Here is a 19,183-nt window from a genome sequence, read left to right on the forward strand (position 1 = left end):
GCTTGCTAACGTTACACTATGGATAATAATAAAGAGTGACTTGACACAATGGGCCAAACAAGCTGTGCAAACTAAATGGAAACGACACAAGACGTCTTATTTAATAAAAGGGGTTGCAGTCTGCCATGAAGCTTTCATCCATGTATACGGGTAAGAATCTAACATTGAAACTATTTGGTTAACTTTAGCTAGCTATGACAATCGGTTTGTATTGCTAGTTAATTCTAAATTGCTTTTGAAGGACTGGCACACATCAACACCATCATCCCAAACAACCTGGATCCCCAACAATTCGCATAATGCCCCAACCGATCAACAGATGACGCAATCTTAATTGCACTTCACACTGCCCTCCTCCTCCTGGATAGGAGGGAAATAACTATGTGAGAATGCTGTTCATAGACCTCAGCTCAGCATTTAACACCATAGTCCCCTCCAAGCTCATCACCATGCTGGGGACCCGGGGACTGAACACCTCCCTCTGCAACTGGATCCTGGACTTCCAGACGAGCCGGCCCCAGGTGGTGAGGGTAGGGAACAACACCTACGCCATGCAGATCCTCAACCAACGGCGATGAGACAGCCTACAGGGGAAAGTCAGAGACGGAGCAGTGTGGTGCCGGGACAACAACAGTGGACTACAGGAGAAAGAGGTTAGACCACATCCCCATCCAAATTGACGGAGCTCTAGTGGAGCGGGTCGAGAGCTTCAAGTTGCATGGTATCCACATCACTAAGTACTTAACATGGTCCACACACCCCCACACAGTCATGAAGAGGGCACGGCAGCTCCTCTTCCCCCTCAGGAGGTTGAAAATATTTAGCATGGACCCTCGTATCCTCAAAACGTTCTACAGCTGCACTATCGAGAGCATCTTGACTTGCTGCATCATCGCTTATTATGGCAAATGCACCTCCGTCGACCGCAAAGCACTACAGTGGGTTATGCGTACAGCCCAGTACATCACTGGGGCAGAGCTCCGTGCCAACCAGGACCTCTATATCAGGCGGTGTCAGAGGAAGGCCCGAAAACTTGCCAAAGATTCCAGCCACCCAAGCCATAGACTGTTGACTCTGCTATCATACAACAAACGGTACCGGAACACTAATTAGCCATACAGACTGCTACAGTGAATAGTTAATGAATTGGTTACCCCTTAACCGGACTATCTGCACTGATCCTATCTTGCACTGACTCTATGCACACAAGACTATATATACAATACACACTATATACTCACTCGCTCACTCGCCCGCCCGCCCGCCCGCTCGCTCGCTCGCTCACTCACTCACTCACTCACTCACTCACTCACTCACTCACACACTCACTCACACACTCACTCACACACTCACTCACACACTCACTCACTCAACACACACACACACACACACACACACACACACACACACACACACACACACACACACACACACACACACACACACACACACACACACTACACTGACACTCTCACACAAAACCCCAAAACATTCACATACATTACCAGTCAAAATTTTGGACACACCTACTCATTCAGTGTTTTTACATTTTTTGTACTATTTTCTACATTGTAAAATAATAGTGAAGTAATCAAAACTATGAAATAACACAAATGGAACAATGTAGTAACCAAAGAAGTGTTAAACAAATCAAAATAAATGTTATATTTGAGATTATTCAAAGTAGCCACCCTTTGCCTTGATGACAGCTTTGCACACTCTTGACATTCCCTCAACCAGCTTCATGAGGTAGTCACCTGGAATGCATTTCAATTAACAGGTGTGCCTTCTTAAAAGTTAATTTGTAGAATTTCTTTCCTTCTTAATGCGTTTGAGCCAATCAGTTGTGTTGTGACAAGGTACTGTAGGGGTGGTATACAAAAGATAGCCCTATTTGGTAAAAGACCAAGTCCATATTATGGCAAGAACAGCTCATATAAGCAAAGAGAAACGACAGTCCATCATTACTTTTAGATATGAAGGTCAGTCAATTCAGAAAATGTCAAGAACTTTGAAAGTTTCTTCAAGTGCAGTCGCAAAACCCATCAAGCGCTATGATGAAACTGGCTCTCATGAGGACCGCCACAGGAGATGAAGAGTTACCTCTGCTGCAGAGTGTAAGTTCATTAGAGTTACCAGCTTCAGAAATTGCAGCACAAATAAATGTTTCACAGAGTTCAAGTAACAGACACATCTCAACATCAACTGTTCAGAGGAGACTGAGTGAATCAGGCCTTCATGGTCGAATTTCTGCAAAGAAACCACTACTAAAGGACACCAATATGAAGAAGAGACTGGCTTGGTCCAAGAAACACGAGCAATGGACATTAGACCGGTGGAAGTCTGATGAGTCCAAATTTGAGATTTTTGGTTCCAACTGCTCTGTCTTTGTGAGACGCAGAATAGGCGAACGGATTGTCTGAAGCATGGAGGAGGAGGTGTGACGGTGTGGGCGTGCTTTGCTGGTGACACTGTCAGTGATTCATTTAGAATTCAAGGCACACATAACCAGCACGGCTACCACAGCATTCTGCAGCCATACGCCATCCCATCTGGTTTGCACTTAGTGGGACTATAATTTGTTTTTCAACAGGACAATGACCCAACACACCTCCAGGCTATGTAAGGGCTATTTGACCAAAGAGAGTGATGGAGTGTTGCATCAGATGACCTGGCCTCCACAATCCCCTGACCTCAACCAAATTGAGATGGTTTGGGATGAGTTGGACCCCAGAGTGAAGTAAAAGCAGCCAACAAGTGCTCAGCATAGGTGGGAACTCCTTCAAGACTGTTGGAAAAGCATTCCAAGTGAAACTGGTTGAGAGAATGCCAAGAGTGTTACAAAGCTGTCATCAAGGCAAAGGTTGGCTACTTTGAAGAATCTCAAATATAAAATATATTTTTATTTGTTTAACCATTTTTTGGTTACTACATGATTCCATATGTGTTATTTCATAGTTTTGATGTCTTCACTATGATTCTACAATGTAGAAAATAGTACTAATAAAGAAAATCCCTTGAATGGAGCTAGTCCTGTCCTAACTAACACCTACACATCCATATGCCCAGTTCTTGCCTCTGTCACCTTGGCTTGATCTTTGGGAAGTTAACAGCCAGGTTGTTCTTCAATACTTTGTAGCAATTGCGTTTGTAAAGAGCACCGTACAAATACAATTTGGTTTGATTTGATTCAATTGGGATGTTCTCTGGAAAAAAAGTATCAAATATTAGGAAACACTGTGTGTACAAATGAGATATCATGAGATTCCCTAGCAGCCAACACTTTAGTGGAAGCCCTCCACTGGTTACAGAGACAAAGCCACAACAGCAGTGTGTAATAAAACCACAACAGCTGTGAGAGACCAAGATCCCATCACCAAAAGAGTAGAATTTTGTTTCAGATGTTCATCTTTGGAGATGATGGCTCCATCAATAACCATCCCCGATGTGAAAGACAGGGAGTGGCGATGACGCAGTCAAACTCAGACGGCATGGCAGAATCTATATAATTGCTTTAGAGCTTCTCTTTCCAATAGAAATGTCCAGACTTTCTTCAACGGAGCAGGGAATTACATCTCAAGTAGGGTGGTTCAATAGCTCTGTCCACTCCCTTGACAACACAGTTGCTTACTTAAAGGGATAGTTCAAGCAAAATCTATATTTGGGTACAATTATCCTTACTTTGAGTTGTGTCTAAAGGCCAATGGTAACAGAATCCACAATAATCCATGATTTACTTCTGGCTACAGCCTGGAGTTAGCATGTTAGCACTGTCAGATTTCATGAAAGAAAACAGCCAAACCAATGTTAGTAAAGCTGCACTTCCTGAAAAACACTTCAAACTAAATTGTTGGTGGAGTTATTGGGGAATATTTTTTACGTGCAAATGGCTGAAATCATCTCTGGAATATGGTTACTCAGAACTGGAACTATTACTTCACATAGCCACACCACAGGGCAGCTGTATGCATCTTACAGTGATATGGTCATCCCCCTGGGGCAGGCACTTAGACGTGGTTTGCTTTCCAGGTGTGATCATAACTGACTGGTAAAAATAGGAAGTATCAGAGCGTTAGAACATTTGAATTCTATTTAAAAAATGACAACATTCTCGCGGGGAAGAAAACATGGACAGGTATCGACACTACCAAAATAAGTTTGAAGTGTTTAAGGACGTTTCGGCTTGCAGTGCAGCTTTGATAACATTGGTTCAGCTGTTTCCATTCATGAAATCTGACGATGCAGGCTGTAGCCAGGAGTAAATAATCAATTATTGTGGATTCTGTCATCGTGGGCCTTCAGACACAACTCAAGGTAAGGGTAATTTGACAAAAACATAGATTTTGCATGAACTATCCTTTAGGAAAAGGCTCAGAGGGTTTTTGATTTTCTATTACTTTTTCTCTTACCCAACTATGCTCAATTTACAAATTTAACCCTTTCCAAAAAAGCCAGACTGTTCTTGACTTATGAGGCAGGCAGTTAAAAATTAAATTAAAAAAAGATCAAGGGTAAAATTACAAAAATGAATGTGCATGCAGCCTCAGTGCTCAATATGTGTGGAATATAGAGTATCAACAGTACCTTTGGGAAAACGTGCTTCATTTCCTCCTTTCCAATAACCTGCCTTGCATTTCCGCTGTGGCTCTGCAAGAGCCATATACTGTATATAGAGAATTGGGCCAATGTATTTTTTCTGCATTATGATGCATTTACATGACACTTCAACATTCTATGGCAGTCATGTTAGCTCCTTATTAGCATTACATGGGGAATATTTCTAAGTTGGCCTAACTCTCTCTATAGTCTATACAGTGCTTTCGGAAAGTATTCAGACCCCTTGACTTTTTCACATTTTGTTAGGTTACAGCGCTTATTCTAAAATGTATTTGATATTTTTTTTCCCCCCCTCATCAATCTACACACAATACCCATTAATGACAAAGCAAAACCAGGTTTTAAGAAATGTTTGCTAATTTATAAACTAAACTAAAATATAAATTTGACATAAGTATTCAGACCCTTAACTCAGTACTTTGTTGAAGCACCTCTGGCAGCGATTACAGCCTCGATTCTTATCTAGGTTCCTAAGTTCCTGCCTTTCAAAGGAGTTTTTCCTAGCCACCATGCTTCTACATCCTTGCTTGCTGTTTGGGGTTTTAGGCTGGGTTTCTGTATAACACTTTGTGACATCGGCTGATGTAAAAAGGGCGTTATAAATACATTTGATTGATTGATTGATTGATGACGCTACAAGCTTGGCACACCTGTATTTGGGGAGTTTTTCCCATTCTTCTCTGCAGATCCTCTCAAGCTATCAAGCCGCCAAACATACCCTCGTAAAACTGACTATCCTATAGATCCTTGACTTTGGCGATCTCATTTACAAAATAGCCCCCAACACTCTACTCAGCAAACTGGATGTAGTCTATCACAGTGCCATCCATTTTATCACCAAAGCCCCATATACTACCCACCACTGCGACCTGTATGCTCTCGTTGGCTGGCCCTCACTACATATCCGTCACCAAACCCACTGGCTCCAGGTCATCTATAAGACTTTGCTAGGTAAAGCCCCGCCTTATCTCAGCTCACTGGTCACCATAGCAACACCCACCTGTAGCACGCAATCCAGCAGGTATATTCCACTGGTCATCCCCAAAGCCAACACTTACTTTGGCCACCTTTCCTTCCAGTACTCTGCTGCCCATGTCTGGAACGAATTGCAAAAATCTCTGAAGCTGGAGTCTTATATCTCCCTCTCTAACTTTAAGCATCAGCTGTCTGAGCAGCTTACCGATCACTGTACCTGTAAATAGCACACCCGACTACCTCATCCTCATAGTATTACTTACCGTCTTGCTCTTTTGCACCCCAGTATCTCTACTTGCACATCATCATCTGCACATCTATCACTTCAGTATTAATGCTAAATTGTAATTATTTTCGCCTCTAGGGCCTAGTTATTGCCTACCTCCCTACTCTTGTACATTTGCACACCCCGTACATAGATTTTTCTATTTTTCTTTTCTTTTGTGTTAATGACTGTACGTTTGTTTTTGTGTAACTCTGTGTTGTTGTTTTTGTCGCACTGCTTTGCTTTATCTTGGCCAGGTCGCAGTTGTAAATGAGAAATTGTTCTCAACTGGCCAACTTGGTTAAATAAAGGTGAAATAAAAAGAAAAAGAAAAGAAAAAAATATCAGGTTGGATGGGGAGCATTGCTGCACAGCTATTTTCAGGTCTCTCCAGAGATGTTCGATTGGGTTCGAGTCCAGGCTCTGGCTGAACCACTTAAGCACATTCAGAGACGTCCCAGAAGCCACTCCTGCGTTGTTTTGGCTGTGTGCTTAGGTTGTTGTCCTGTAGGAAGGTGAACCTTCGCCCCAGTCTGAGGTCCTTTCCCTCAATCCTGACTAGTCTCCTTTTCCCTGCCACTGAAAAACATCCCCCCAGCATGATAATGCTACCATCATGCTTCACCGTAGGGATGGTGCCAGGTTTCCTCCAGATGATGATGCTTGGCATTCAGGCCAAAGAGTTTAATCTTGGTTTCATCAGACCAGAGAATTTTGTTTCTCATGGTGTGAGAGTCTTTAGGTGCCTTTTAGCAAACTCCAAGCAGGCTGTCATGTGCCTTTTACTGAGGAGTGGCTTCTGTCTGGCCACTCTACCGTAAAGGTCTGATTGGTGGAGTGCTGCAGAGATGGTTGTCCTTCTGGAAGGTTCTCCCATGTCCATAGAGGAACTCTAAAGCTTTGTTCACCTACCTGACAAAGGCCCTTCTCCCCTGATTGCTCAGTTGGCCAGGCGGCCAGCTCTAGGAAGTGGTTCAAAACTTCTTTTAATTTAAGAATCATGGAGGCCACTGTGTTCTTGGGGACTTTCAATACTGCAGACATTTTTTGGTACCCTTCCCTAGATCTGTCCCTCGACAAAATCCTGTCTCTGAGCTCTACGGACAATTCCTTCAACCTTATGGCTTGGTTTTTGCTCTGACGTGTACTGTCAACTGTGGGACCTTACAGTTGAAGTCGGAAGTTTACATACACCTTAGCCAAATACATTTAAACTCAGTTTTCACAACTCCTGACATTTAATCCTAGTAAAAAAGTCCATGTCTTAGGTCAGTTAGAATCACCACTTTATTTTAAGAATGTGAAATGTCAGAATAATAGTAGAGAGAATTATTTATTTCAGCTTTTATTTCTTTCATCACATTCCCAGTGGGTCAGAAGTTTACATAGACTCTATTAGTATTTGGTAGCATTGCCTTGAAATTGTTTAACTTGGGTCAAACGTTTTGGGTAGCCTTCCACAAGCTTCCCACAATAAGTTGGGTGAATTGTGGCCCATTCCTCCTGACAGAGCTGGTGTAACTGAGTCAGGTTTGTAGGCCTCCTTGCTCGCACACGCTTTTTCAGTTCTGCCCACACATTTTCTAGAGGATTGAGGTCAGGGCTTTGTGATGGCCACTCCAATACCTTGACTTTGTTGTCCTTAAGCCATTTTGCCACAACTTTGGAAGTCAGCTTGGGGTCATTATCCATTTGGAAGACCCATTTGCGACCAAGCTTTAACTTCCTGACTGATGTCTTGAGATGTTGCTTCAATACATCCACATAATTGTCCTTCCTCATGATGCCATCTATTTTGCACCAGTCCCTCCTGCAGCAAAGCACCCCGACAACATGATGCTGCCACCCCCGTGTTTCACAGTTGGGATGGTGTTCTTCGGCTTGCAAGCCTCCCCTTTTTCCTCCAAACATAGCAATGGTCATTATGGCCAAACAGTTCTATTTTTGTTTCATCAGACAAGAGGACATTTCTCCAAAAAGTACGATCTTTGTCCCCATGTGCAGTTGCAAACCGTAGTCTTGCTTTTTTATGGCGGTTTTGGAGCAGTGGCTTCTTCCTTGCTGAGCGGCCTTTCAGGTTATGTCGATATAGGACTCGTTTTACTGTGGATATAGATACTATGTACCTGTTTCCTCCAGCATCTTCACAAGGTCCTTTGCTGTTGTTCTGGGATTCATTTGCACTTTTCGCACCGAAGTACGTTCATCGCTAGGAGACAGAACGCGTCTCCTTCCTGAGTGGTATGATGGCTGCGTGGCCCCATGGTGTTTATACTTGCGTACTAGTGTTTGTACAGATGAACGTGGTACCTTCAGGCATTTGGAAATTGCTCCCAAGGATGAACCAGACTTGTGGAGGTCTACTATTTTTTTCTGAGGTCTTGGCTGATTTCTTTTGATTTTCCAATGATGTCAAGCAAAGAGCATTGAGTTTGAAGGTAGGCCTTGAAATACATCCACAGGTACACCTCCAATTGACTCAAATTATGTAAATTAGCCTATCAGAAGCTTCTAAAGCCATGACATAATTTTCTGGAATTTTCCAAGCTGTTTAAAGGCACAGTCAACTTAGTGTATGTAACCTTCTGACCCACTGGAATTGTGATACAGTGAGTTATAAGTGAAATAATCTGTCTGTAAACAATTGTTGGGAAAATTACTTGTGTCATGTACAAAGTAGATGTCCTAACCGACTTGTCAAAACTATAGTTTGTTTAACAAGAAATTTGTGGAGTGGTTGAAAACAAGTTTTAATGACTCCAACCTAAGTGTATGTAAACTTATGACTTCAACTGTATGTCAACTCCTACAAAAATGTCCATTAATTATAACACACGCAATAATTCTCATTTCTTTTTTCGGCAGGATTATTTTCCTCCTGTAGCAAACTAGCTCAAATTAAGATCCTACATCTTTATAATGTTCAGTGTTTCACAGTGACCCACTCACGGTGTGAAACAAATCACACCATCCATGCCAAAGAGAAAACTGTCACACAGGCAGGTGTCACTGAAACAAGTGGAATTATGGGAAGGAAGTGGAGCTGTCTCTGATTGGAGGATCCCCAGTCTGGTAAACCTTACTGCTCTCACCAACATGTGCAGAGTGTTGATAAGAAACATCATCCCACTGGCTCATTAATCAAGTGTGAACGCACACCAACCTGCCGCTTTCTTATATTCCCGTGCACCCCCCCCCCCCCCCCCCCCCGGACTCCAGCCGCATCTTTATAAATCCGCACCTCTAGCACATTCCTGCTTTGAGATCTCTCACACACAAACATGAACACAAACACACACGCACACACACGCACACACAAGCACAATTTTGCCTCTCACACAATTTTCCTTCTCACTCTTTCAATCACTTATACACTCATACACACAGGTAACCATGACATCCCATCTTTGAGCACTCTCTGCCTATCGCCTTATTTAAGCTGCCACACGTGATATATTTATTGTTAGGAACTACTTTGTGTGCAGTCTTTGTTTTCAGGGTTTTCAGTCTTGACTTCTATTGAGTGGTCATGTTTGCAGTAATAATTTTCAAAATTGTTCAGTTTTGTATGAATCATTCAGCATAAATTTAAGTTAACTGTATGAGAAATGCTGAAACCCCAATTTACCCTTATACCCGGGACCTATACTGCGTGAGGGGTGAATTGTGATCAGTTATATATTTACATTATTTACAGATATTTATATTACTCTTTACAAAACTCTTAATTTATCTCATGCATTTGATTGGCTTTATAGGAGGCCAGAGCCAATATTGTAATCAATTATAGACTGTGCGTCATGATGTCATTTGCAAGACTCAGCTACAAACTGACCAATCCAAAAAAAAGATTCATTGGGGAAAAAACTCAACACAGCAGAATGTGCAGCAGCTATAAACTGTGAGTATTTATAGACACCTCTGTTGGAACAGTCCAATGGAAACAGAAGGGTTCAATCCCAGGCATTTATGTAGTCAAATATTGATCTGATGGCTTGTGTTGTTTCGACATAAATCCATTTGAATGATTCATTTGGTAAAGCATCACTATGTGTTGCAATGTCCCATGAGCTGGAGAATGTGGTACAATAGGTAAGGCCACATGTATTTGCACTGTACAAAGGACACTATAATACACACAGGCAATGACTTTCCAAGCAAATTGAGCTAATTTAATTTCATCCCTCTATACATTATATTTGACTATGATCGGAACCTGTATAGACAAAAATAAATAAAAATAACAAAGGCATACAACCAGTATCATTGGCAACTTTGTTCTTCATAGACAGTGCCAACTTTGTCCTCAAAATGTGTTCTCCGTACTTAACAATACAGTGCTGTCATATCGCCTTGACCACAAGGTAATACCAATTTTACCTTGACCACAAGGTAAAATTGGTTAATTGAAAGAAAACAGTTTATTTTATATTGGTTGATTGAAAGAAAACAGTTTATTTTTATACAGGTTCATTGAAAGAAAACAGTTTATTTTATACAGGTTGATTGAAAGAAAGCAGTTTATTTTATCTTGGTTGACTGAAAGAAAACCGTTTATTTTATACAGGTTCATTGAAAGAAAACCGTTTATTTTATATTGGTTGATTGAAAGAAAACAGTTTGTTATATACACAGACGGTGTGGATATTTACTCTAACTCATTATCAACAATAAGAACCAGTTAACATTGTGTTTCATTTTTTTGTCTGCTGAAAAAATAGATAATGTTCACCGTTACTATACCAACATGGATACACTGAGTTGAATTTTGATTTAGGGCCGATTCAATCAGATCCACTTCAGCCGACATCCGCAGGGCTGATGTTTTGACGGTGTCAGAGGTGGAACTGTGTTAGAACTGTCATTGCCATTGGCTGCACAGAGTCGCATTAATATAAATCCCATGCAGCCTTGTTTATAAGTTGGAACACTGGAATGTGAGATGTAATTTACATCTCCATTAGGCTGATAGAAATCCTCAGTATTTAGTTTAATGATTTTCAATTTGAGAGTAAATATATCTATATAGCCTACACTTTCTCGTTCTGAACTTCTAACGTGAGTGGGACAGGTGTGACTTCGTGACAATGATCACAAGAGCTCCAACGCAGTTCTACCTCCAACATGGCCAAAACCACAGCTTTGCTCTCACTGGTTAATGCTTGATCTGATTGAATCTAGGCCTTACACTTTTGAAAAGACACAAATGTCATAATTCTTCTGTGTCTGCAAGTAATGGAAACAAAGTTTGAGGTTTGTCCCTTTAAAGAAGTCAAGCACTGTTTCAAGAGGAAAACGTGTAACAGACAGCATAGCTCTCTCTCCTCTCTCTCCATTTCCATCTCTCACGCTCTGTCTTTCTCGCTCTCCTCTTTGTCATGACAGCAGTGCAGAAGTCTTTGACATGATACTTTGAGTCTTTGTCAGTGTTACTGATGGGAAGACAGCCACTGCCAACGGCCACTGAGGCTTCACCACGATAAGGGTCCATAAGCCATTTTCTTGATCATAGTGGTCCTCAAAACCCAAAATGTTACATCAAATAAATAATATTTCAGTTTATCTCAGATTGTGTTCTCTCTGCCTCTCCTTTTTGAAATAGCCTGACAATGCCTGGGAGAAAGAAAAAAACATCCTCGAACAAGCATCTATGTTGGGGATCAGCTTGTTGGTCAACGACATCCCAAATGGAGGTTTATATGGCATAGTTGGCCACGGCGGAGGTCAGGCTGAGCAGCAGCGCCCAGACACTGGCACAGACACAGGGTGACCCGTCTTCAGGAGGACCCTTGGGTCTGGTCAAGCCATCGTAACCACTGCTGGGCTCCAGTAAAGGCTGAGTGGAGGACAACATGTGGAAAGGTTAGAAATGACTCAGTGAGTCCAAGTGTTGTGTTTTACATAGGACGGGTAACACACTGAACCACAGCCACTCCAAATGAATAAAAACATGGACACATTTGAGGCACATATGAAATATGTTGTAAGTGACTGCTGTTGCAGTCTTTTGGGTGCATTCTCTGCTTTTCCATGTATTGGCACAGTGCAGAGCTAAGTCTTCCTTCTCAATCCCCTTTAGGTAACGCCAGCTAACGCCACGTTTTAAACATTTCTTTCAAGGAAAGCACAAGCTATAGTACAGGCATAGCACATATGGGTTACTAATCTGCTTCTTAGCTATTTGGGTATGTTTTATTTCTGTACAATATCAGTCACTTCGCTACGTGAAGACAGGACATTGTCATTTCACCATGGACACCAACAGGCAATGCGAAAGGCAACTACAGTATGTTGTACAGTGCATTAGAAGAAAGTATAGAAGCAACATGTTCTAGATATTGTACACCCCAGAGAGTTACTCAGTAATGCCCATACTACGGCCTTATTATGTGCTTTTCCATAACATTGTTAGCATTTTGAATGTGTTTTCAATTTGCTCTCATTTCTGCAACACCTACTGTAGCAAACCATTTGCCTTCAAGTACAGTGCCATCAGAAAGTATTCATACCCCTTGACTTATTTCACATTTAGTTGTGTTACAGCCTGAATTCAAAATGGATTCAATAATTCTTTTCTCTCACCCATCTACACACAATATCCCACAATGACAAAGTGAAAACATGTTTTTAGAAATGTTGGCAAATTTATAGAAAGTCAAATACAGAAATACAGTATCTAATTTACACTTAAGTATTCACACCCCTGAGTCAATACTTTGTAGACGCACCTTTTCTGGGTCTTTCTGGGTAAGTCTCTAAGAGCTTTCCACACCTGGATTGCGTTAAATTTGCCCATTTATTATTTTCTAAATTCTTCAAGCTCTGTCAAATTGGTTGTTGATCATTGCTAGACAACCATTCTCAGGTCTTGCCATAGATTTTCAAGTAGATTTAAGTGAAAACTGTAACTCGGCCACTCAGGAACATTCACTGACTTCTTGGTAACCAACTCCAGTGTAGATTTGGCCTTGTGTTTTAGGTTATTGTCCTGCTGAAAGGTGAATTTATCTCCCAGTGTTTGGTGAAAAGCAGACTGAGCCAGGTTTTCCTCTAGGATTTTGCCTGTGCTTAGCTCTATTCAGTTTATTTTTATCTAAAAACACTATCCAGTCCTTAACAATTACAACTAGGGATGATAGTGTCTACCTGGTAGTGAAAATAGTGCCTACTTGGTGGTGTGTACTGTACCAGGGCTCGAGGTGCTCGACCAGTCAGCAAAGCCAACATCATCCACGACAGAGAATGGTTGATTGTCAAAGGGCAATGAATTCCCTTATCTTGGTGTTAATGGATTTCGCCTTTGAGTTATCTCACTGACATTTTCTTACTCATTCAAATGACTGCTCAATTTGTTGACTGCTCGATCCACACAGCAGACATTGTGGGCTAGGTTAGGAATGCTGTGTGGCATGTGTAGCTCTATATTTTTTGCGGCGTCATTACATCATCTACCTACGTTATATAGGTATGCACGTCAGCTTTGACATTGGTTTTGCACATCGGCGTTAAACTAGACATCGGGCCGATGCCGATGTTACATTTTGTTGCTAATATCGGCCGATTTCGATGTGCTTACCGATATATCGTGCATCCCTTATTACAAGCATACCCATAACATGATGCAGCCACCACTATGCTTGAAAATATGGAGAGTGGTACTCAGTAATGTGTTATATTTGGGGCAAATCCATTACAACACTTGGTATTCAGGACAAAAAGTGAGTTGCTTTGCCAGATTATTTGCTGTATTACTAAAGTGCCTTGTTTCAGACAGGATGCATGTTTTGGAATAGTTTTATTCTGTACAGGCTTCCTTTTTTTCACTCAAATAGGTTAGTATTGAGGAGTAACTACAATGTTGATGATCCATCATCAGTTTTCTCCTATCTCAGCCATTAAACTCTGTAACTGTTTTAAAGTCACCATTGGCCTCATGGTGAAATCCCTGAGCGGTTTCCTTCCTCTCTGGTAACTGAGTTAGGAAGGACGCCTGTATCTTTGTGGTGACTGGGTGTATTGATACACCATCCAAAGTGTAATTAATAACTTCACCATGCTCAAAGGCATATTCAATGTCAGCTTTTTTTATTACCTCCCTGGTCAATGCAACTTATTATCTCTCTTGTTAAGCACATTTTTACTCCTGAGCTGATTTAGGCTTGCCATAACAAAGGGGTTGAATACTAGTGGTTAGAGAGTTGGGCCAGTAACCAAAAGGTTGCTGGATCAAATCCCCAAGCTGACAAGGTAAAAATCTGTTATTCTGCCCCTGAGCAAGGCAGTTAACCCACTGTTCCCCGAGTGCCGAAGACATGGGTGCCGAAGACATGGGTGTCGATTATGGCAGCCCCCCGCACCTCTCAGATTCAGAGGGGTTGGGTTATATGCAGAAGACACATTTCAGTTGAATGCATTCAGTACTACAACTGACTAGGTATCCCCCTTTCCCCCTTATTGACTAGAGAGTTTTCAGGTTTTCATTTGTAAAGATTTTGAAAAACATAATTCCACTTCAACATTATGGGGTATTGTGTGTAGAACGGTGAAAAAGAAAATTCTGTCTGTAAAATGTGGAATAAGTCAAGGGGTGTGAATACTTAATGAAGGCTCTGTAACGGCAGCTTCCTCGATTTACAGAGGCACCATTATCCCCTGCAAAACCATAGCACATCAACAGAAACATGAAATATTCCCTCCTTACTTACCTCATCTCCACCAATGTAGCCTTTTGAGAGATTCCACTTTGGTACATTTCCCTGTACACAGAGAAAAACATAGTCAGATATTATCTTCCAACTCCTCATGTTCTAACAGCAGTATCTACAACACAAGGCAACACAACATGGCCAAACTGTTTTAGAAAAATACAATAATGATAATAAATAGTAAATAGTAAATGGTAAAGTCATATAAGCACTGAGATGTTTTTGTGTGGGTTTTAGGTGAAAGGAAAGGCTGCATTTATTAAGGAAGAGTTTGGTTTCAGATGTGTGACTGTACAGAGAAATGGTTAAACGACAGTTGCCAAAACAGCAATCGTTGCTTGACAATGCAGCAAACACATCCGCAACTAAAAGCCAATTAATTAGCAGGTGCAGTGATGTGTGGCAGCAGTCTGTTGACATCGGTCCAGATCTTTGTCTGCAGCCAATATTTTTACACACACACAGACACACATAGACATGCACGCACGCACGCACTCACACACACACACGCACACACAGATATTCACGCAGCCACACACAACATGCTGTTAGGGATAACAGGATATTATTCATTTCGTTTTGACAAAGTAGCTAAACATGTAGTTTTACAATTGATCAGAGCTTTGTCGAACAGTAATGTTCAGATGTGTTTTTTAGGGCTGGTTATTGGGTAACCCACGGTTGGTCCACAATCAATTACATTTAATTGAGTTGAAAATCAACACAATGTACTGTACAGTCAGGGGCACAAAAGCTGAAATTGACTCTGAAGAGGGGGCTAATTCTCACTTATACAATGGTCCACTTACATAACACGACTATCCAAAAAGAATACAAAAAGGCATTATTTTCCTGATTAAAAAACCTGTTAAGATGTGCCATTTAAATTCCAATCAGGTTTCTGCAGGAACATAGACACAGAAAAACAATATGTGGAACTCCCATACTGTGAGTGCTACAAAGACATCATAGTGAGTTTGTCATTTTCTGTGTCACTTGTACATAGGCAGACAATTACAATGGGATATTTAAAACACTTTTTGATCCCCATTTACAAACAGCTGAAATGGCAGTGACATTAGGGGCTCTATTCTACACACAGCATAGCCAGGCAGTGAGCAATGACTAGGGCAACGACAGAGTTGTTATTTTCAGGTCGTGTTAAAGTGCTTGCACATATCTATGCAAAGGCTGCACCAACATAGCATTTACAACTATTGGACCACACATTTATCCCAATGGTTATGGCACAATGGACTCTTAAATAGATCTGAACACACCGAAACGCTTACAAAACTGTTGAGGAAAAATACAGAAGTAGAGAACGTTAGTAGAATCAATATAATAGTATAATAATTCATATAATATAATAACATGTCCAATGGGAAATGTTTTTCTTGCTTATCCTACTTCCTCTGTAGGCTAAATGGCATTATTTTACTGAACTAAATTAAGTTTCATTCAGTGAAATGCTTCTTCCCGAACCTCTCCATTAATAAATGTTAGCACCACTCTTAAGGCCTGTCCACTGAATTAATTGAAATCCTGATTGGTAGGGAAAATGGCGTCTTATCCACATTATTCATTCCCCTATACATTCAACAGCCCTCAACAGTTTCACTTCCTGAAACTTTCCAGAGGGTTGAAAATACAGAAGTTGTGAACAGCGATAAGACAAAGTGATATGTCACCTAGATATCTTCTCTCCTTTGATCTTTTGAGAACACATTTTGAGCACATAGTTATTGACTGAATAAGGTAGAATTTCCCGGAGATTAGGCCATAGCTAACATTATTAAAGGAAGAATAAAACTTTACAAGTAAACAAACTCACATAGCACAATTTACCTGTTAATGGTGATACCGAATACAGGGAAATTGACTTGAGAGGGAATTAAGCTTGAGCAGCACAGCCCAATTGGGTGTAATTCTCCACGGGCCTCATTTATCAATCAAAACTTCCGATTACTTATCAAGTGTCTGGGAAAGCCTGTCCAGCCATCAAACAGACAGCAGACTACGCAATTTCCTTTGCATAACAATTCCACTAACTGGACACCAGCATGCGTGTGGTCCTGAGCACACATGAGATTTACGAGGCTAGACAGCCAGTCTTTTGCCAAGAGGAGTCATATCAGCATTCCCCCAGCTAATCTAAGATGGAAGTTTGACAAGTTTTAATTGCCAAGCATAGTTGCTGCAGAATGAAGGGCCACCCAAAATGTCCCCACCGGCTCCCTCTCTAATTATAAACTTCCTGCTTGAGTAATCACACGTCTTATTGTTGCCTAATTACCATTTTTACAATAAATTAAGCATTGCACTGCAGCGAGAGAGGCACAGAGCGTTGCATCAATACTGACATACATACAGAACCTTTGGAGAAAGCAATTCAACCGCTCCCCTCTACCTCCTACTGTTAATGTTATCGGTGTGGCTTATTCATTAATTCTCTCCCTCACACCATTTTTAAGGTATTAATTTGCTGTCTTTATCACAATGTGGGTTATGTACAGAACAGTGTAAGAGATGACCATTTAATGGATGTGAAAGCCTGAAATTGCTCAGCATTCAACATCTTTATAGGAGTCTTTCCAAACATAATAATGATGGCAAAACTGTTGTTTCTCAGCCATGCATGAAACATGGAATTATAAATATCCCTATATAACTCATGTAATAAAACCAATGACTTTTCTTGTTTAATGCCGTACCAAGGTCCCAATTCAGTATTCGATCAAACACAGTAACTGGGTCTATGGGATAGGTCAAAAAAATCTTCATACGCACATTTGGATTTATATACTCCACAGCAAATAGGACTGACATGATTCTGTTTAATGTAGAATAGCAATTATTGTCAGCTCTATGAAATATCTGCAACATTCAAAATATTTCCCCCCACTGAATATACCCATGTTTACCAGTTTTCATTGAATCTAGAGCAAGGTGATAAATGGGTCATGTTCATTAGGCACCTAAAGGAAGAAAATGTACTGAAACAGGGAGAGACATCCTGGTATTGTCCATTAAAAAAACACTCATTCGTTTTCAGTTACAAAACGCTTTCAAACGTTTTCCGTTGCGTGCCCTAATAATGAACATGACCCTGGTAATTGGAATGTGGCAGCAGGTGCTATAGTAGCTGGTACTTTACCTTCCCGTTGGCCTCATCCTCAGGCTGGACATCATTGGGGTTATCTAGAGGCTCTGAGGTGCTGATTGAGGTCTCTAATCCAGGCTTCATGGAGGGGGTCGATGGGACAGACTCAGCTTTGTGGGAGAGACTGTCTGTTCCATAACCAAATGCTTGAATGGCATTTCCTGTGGGGACAAAGAGATAAAGTCATTTGTCTTGACTGTCTTCCCAGTGTTGGGGCAGCTAACAGTCATCTCTAAGTCAACTTTTTGGTCCTCTGCCCAATTTTGGGTGTGGGCGTTGATCTACCTATTTTTTGGTCAGTAAAGCAAGGCAACAGTGTTTTGTCAGTTGACTATTTAGCTTCACTTTGTTTTTTGAGAGTGCCAAAGCTAAGTATTTAGCTGGCTTTGTTTTTTATTGGAGCTTACCTACATCTCTCTACAACAATCTACATCATCTGATTTTCACCCTATCGTTTTGGATAACAAAAATCTTTATCTTAGAGAGGAGAATATAAGCCACATGCAGGATGTTCATCCACAGACACCACGGCCAAAGCCCTTGACTCATAAGGGAACTCACTCAAACCTTTTTGATCAATTTACAACAACAACATGACCTACTAGTCCTGTATTTGTTTGTCAGTAATATCCAGCAGAAAGGCACACCATGAGATGGAATCTTTTAAAAGCAAATGAATGAACACAAAATACTTTCAGGGTGGAGGGAGACAAATACATCTCCAGTCAGTTTTTCTGATGGGTGGGGGTAAACCAGGACAAAGTACCTTTTCACACTGCTTGTCCATTTTAACAGAACACGTGTTTATTTCTGTTCAGGCAGAAAGAAGGCAAACCGTGTAATTGCTTGGCAACCACCTCCATTATAAGGTCACCGCACAGAGATGACTTTGAATAGATTTGTGACTGATCAGACTCAGAACATTCTCAGACAAAGCAAAAACTGCACACACACCCCGACACACACACCCCCACACACAACCCGACACATACAACCCCACACACACCCCCACACGCACCCCAACACATACACCCCCCCCCCCACACACACACACACCCACACGCCCCCCGACACACACACCCACATGCACCGCCACACACACCCCCCACACGCACCTGACACACATGCACACATACTGTACACACACAGCATGTTGTAAAGACATATTGACTTCAGAAGACATTCCATGGGTGCTCGGATATCTCGGCCTTGGGTTGGTTACAATACAAATGTATTGTAACCAATACAATACAAATCTGTGAAGAATATAATGCTTGTGGTTTCTGAAAGCCTAGTAAAGTATCTTAATGTCTGTATTAAGATGCTGGTCAAGTCAAGAGAAGAGGGTTGTTCTCATGCATCTGTTTGCTGGGGTGGTAAGATCACCCAGAGAGGTGCTGGTGGAATACAAATATAAATCACCAAAGTTGGCTAGAGGGCTCCTTCAGCGGATGCTTT

General features: G+C 41.3%; 1 protein-coding gene across 1 annotated transcript in view; it reads right to left on the reverse strand.

The window, feature by feature from the left end:
- Window positions 1-10,841: 10,841 nt before the first annotated feature.
- LOC115164792 (GDNF family receptor alpha-2) overlaps window positions 10,842-19,183 on the reverse strand; it is a 65,039-nt gene continuing 56,697 nt past the window's right edge. The window contains exons 7-9 of the mRNA XM_029717608.1: window positions 17,720-17,886; window positions 14,563-14,613; window positions 10,842-11,693 (exon numbers count right to left, since the gene is read on the reverse strand). Of these exons, the coding sequence (XP_029573468.1) occupies window positions 11,553-11,693; window positions 14,563-14,613; window positions 17,720-17,886 (359 nt within the window). The 3' untranslated portion in view covers window positions 10,842-11,552. The remainder of the gene's footprint in view (window positions 11,694-14,562; window positions 14,614-17,719; window positions 17,887-19,183) is intronic.

This window comes from Salmo trutta, chromosome 27 (assembly GCF_901001165.1).
Source record: "Salmo trutta chromosome 27, fSalTru1.1, whole genome shotgun sequence".
In the NCBI taxonomy this organism is placed as follows: Eukaryota; Metazoa; Chordata; class Actinopteri; order Salmoniformes; family Salmonidae; genus Salmo; species Salmo trutta.